The following is a 1,501-nucleotide window of genomic DNA, read 5'->3' as shown; positions in this document are numbered from 1 at the left end:
CCCAATTACCTGTGCTGTCTTCTATGACCTATTGAAAATGTTATCGAGTCTGAAACTTGGTAAAGTGTTTAAGTTGATTACAAAGGTACTGGGGCTCATCCACATACCATCCATGGCATTTTTTAAAGAGAAGAAAGTTCTGATTCCTTCGGTGTCGGAACTCTGCCGCGCTGGATTGAAGTTCTGCCCCACAAAAGGTGGCACTGCCAATGTTAGATTCGACGGTAAGACCAAGACATTTTACCTTCCTGTTATCACTTTGAAGCATACCTCAGAAGTGATGATGAGAAACTTGGTGGTCTACGAAACTATGGCGAAGTCAAAGACAAAGTCCTTGAATTTCAAAAGATACACCGAACTGATGAGCGCGATTGTCGATACCATCGAAGACGTTGAGCTGCTTAAGAAGGCCGGAGTCCTTACCACAGTCCCTAATAAACAAAAAGAGGAGGCCAAAGCCCTTGAGAGCGATATTTTAAGTGATGCTGAGATAGTGGAAATCTTCAACGAGATGACAAAAACAATGGAGTCAAAAGATCGGTTGATCGACGAAGCCATTAGAGAAGCTAACAACTGTTACAATAACACAGAGAAGGTGAAGGCTTATCGGCTGATGAAGAGGCACATCTACTCTTCCTGGAAGATTCTTACGGTTTTTGCTTCTCTGCTGCTCTTGTTGCTGATGGCCTTGCAAACAGTTTGCGATGTCTATAGCTGTCCTGGTCTATTCCATACAATCAAGAAGACATGAAAGCTTGATTGTATTAGGTGTCTTCCTTTTCTGTCTTCCCCACTTACCGTCTCAGCGATGTTCCTCGTGCATGGACAGGTTTCAAGTCGGATCATGTTCTTTTTCAAGTATAATTAGGTACCATGTTGGCTTTAAGGTGATGCTTTTTAACATCCTGCAATAAATCTTCTTTTTAATTTTAATAAATATTGCCTTTTACATGCCAGTGTCAATAGCCATGAATATTACCGTACTAGAAAATTTTTCAATGGCTGTAACTGACAAAAATTATCCCAATCGTGATTAGATGGTTGTCACTTGCCACATGTTCTTTTTTGATTGGCATTGAGGAAAAAAATATATTAAAAAAAAACAAATCACCCATTATAAAGAAAATAATGTTCTTAGCATCCATTTACATATCCCAACTCTTAAACAGTCTACAGATTAAAGAAAATAAAAATTAAAATCAAGGAAAATAAATAATAGTGCATGGTCTGCCGGAAAATGGTACATATGCCCCAACAATGTTGCCAACTCTTATGCCTCTCTTGCGGAAAGCCAAGCATAATTCAAGGAAACAACCCTGATCAAGGAAGCCATCATCAGCCATATACAAGCTCGCTTCCCCAAAAACCACCATTGTCAATTATAAATCTTATCTTAAATTTGAAAAACCCCTCAACGCAAACCCATTGATGGGCAGTGGCCACCAGAACAACATCCTAATCTTATTTGTAAATTTTAAAATTACTACTTAGGTATAAAATA

At 38.8% G+C, this 1,501-nt stretch overlaps 1 protein-coding gene across 1 annotated transcript; it reads left to right on the top strand.

The window, feature by feature from the left end:
* Window positions 1-112: 112 nt before the first annotated feature.
* On the top strand, window positions 113-751 carry LOC149526978 (putative UPF0481 protein At3g02645). The gene has a single exon (XM_089784104.1). It carries the CDS (start codon window positions 113-115, stop codon window positions 749-751), a length of 639 nt encoding a protein of 212 aa, XP_089640230.1.
* Window positions 752-1,501: the final 750 nt, after the last annotated feature.

This window comes from Theobroma umbraticum, unplaced genomic scaffold (assembly GCF_002168275.2).
Source record: "Theobroma umbraticum cultivar Fairchild unplaced genomic scaffold, ASM216827v3 scaffold_67.0, whole genome shotgun sequence".
NCBI lineage: Eukaryota > Viridiplantae > Streptophyta > Magnoliopsida > Malvales > Malvaceae > Theobroma > Theobroma umbraticum.
Note: the sequence above shows the minus strand (reverse complement) of the source record. Positions and strands in the feature narration are given on the sequence as shown.

Coding starts and splice junctions, on each gene's coding strand:
- LOC149526978 (XM_089784104.1), top strand. CDS start 113: ATGGCATTTTTTAAAGAGAAGAAAGTTCTGATTCCTTCGGTGTCGGAA.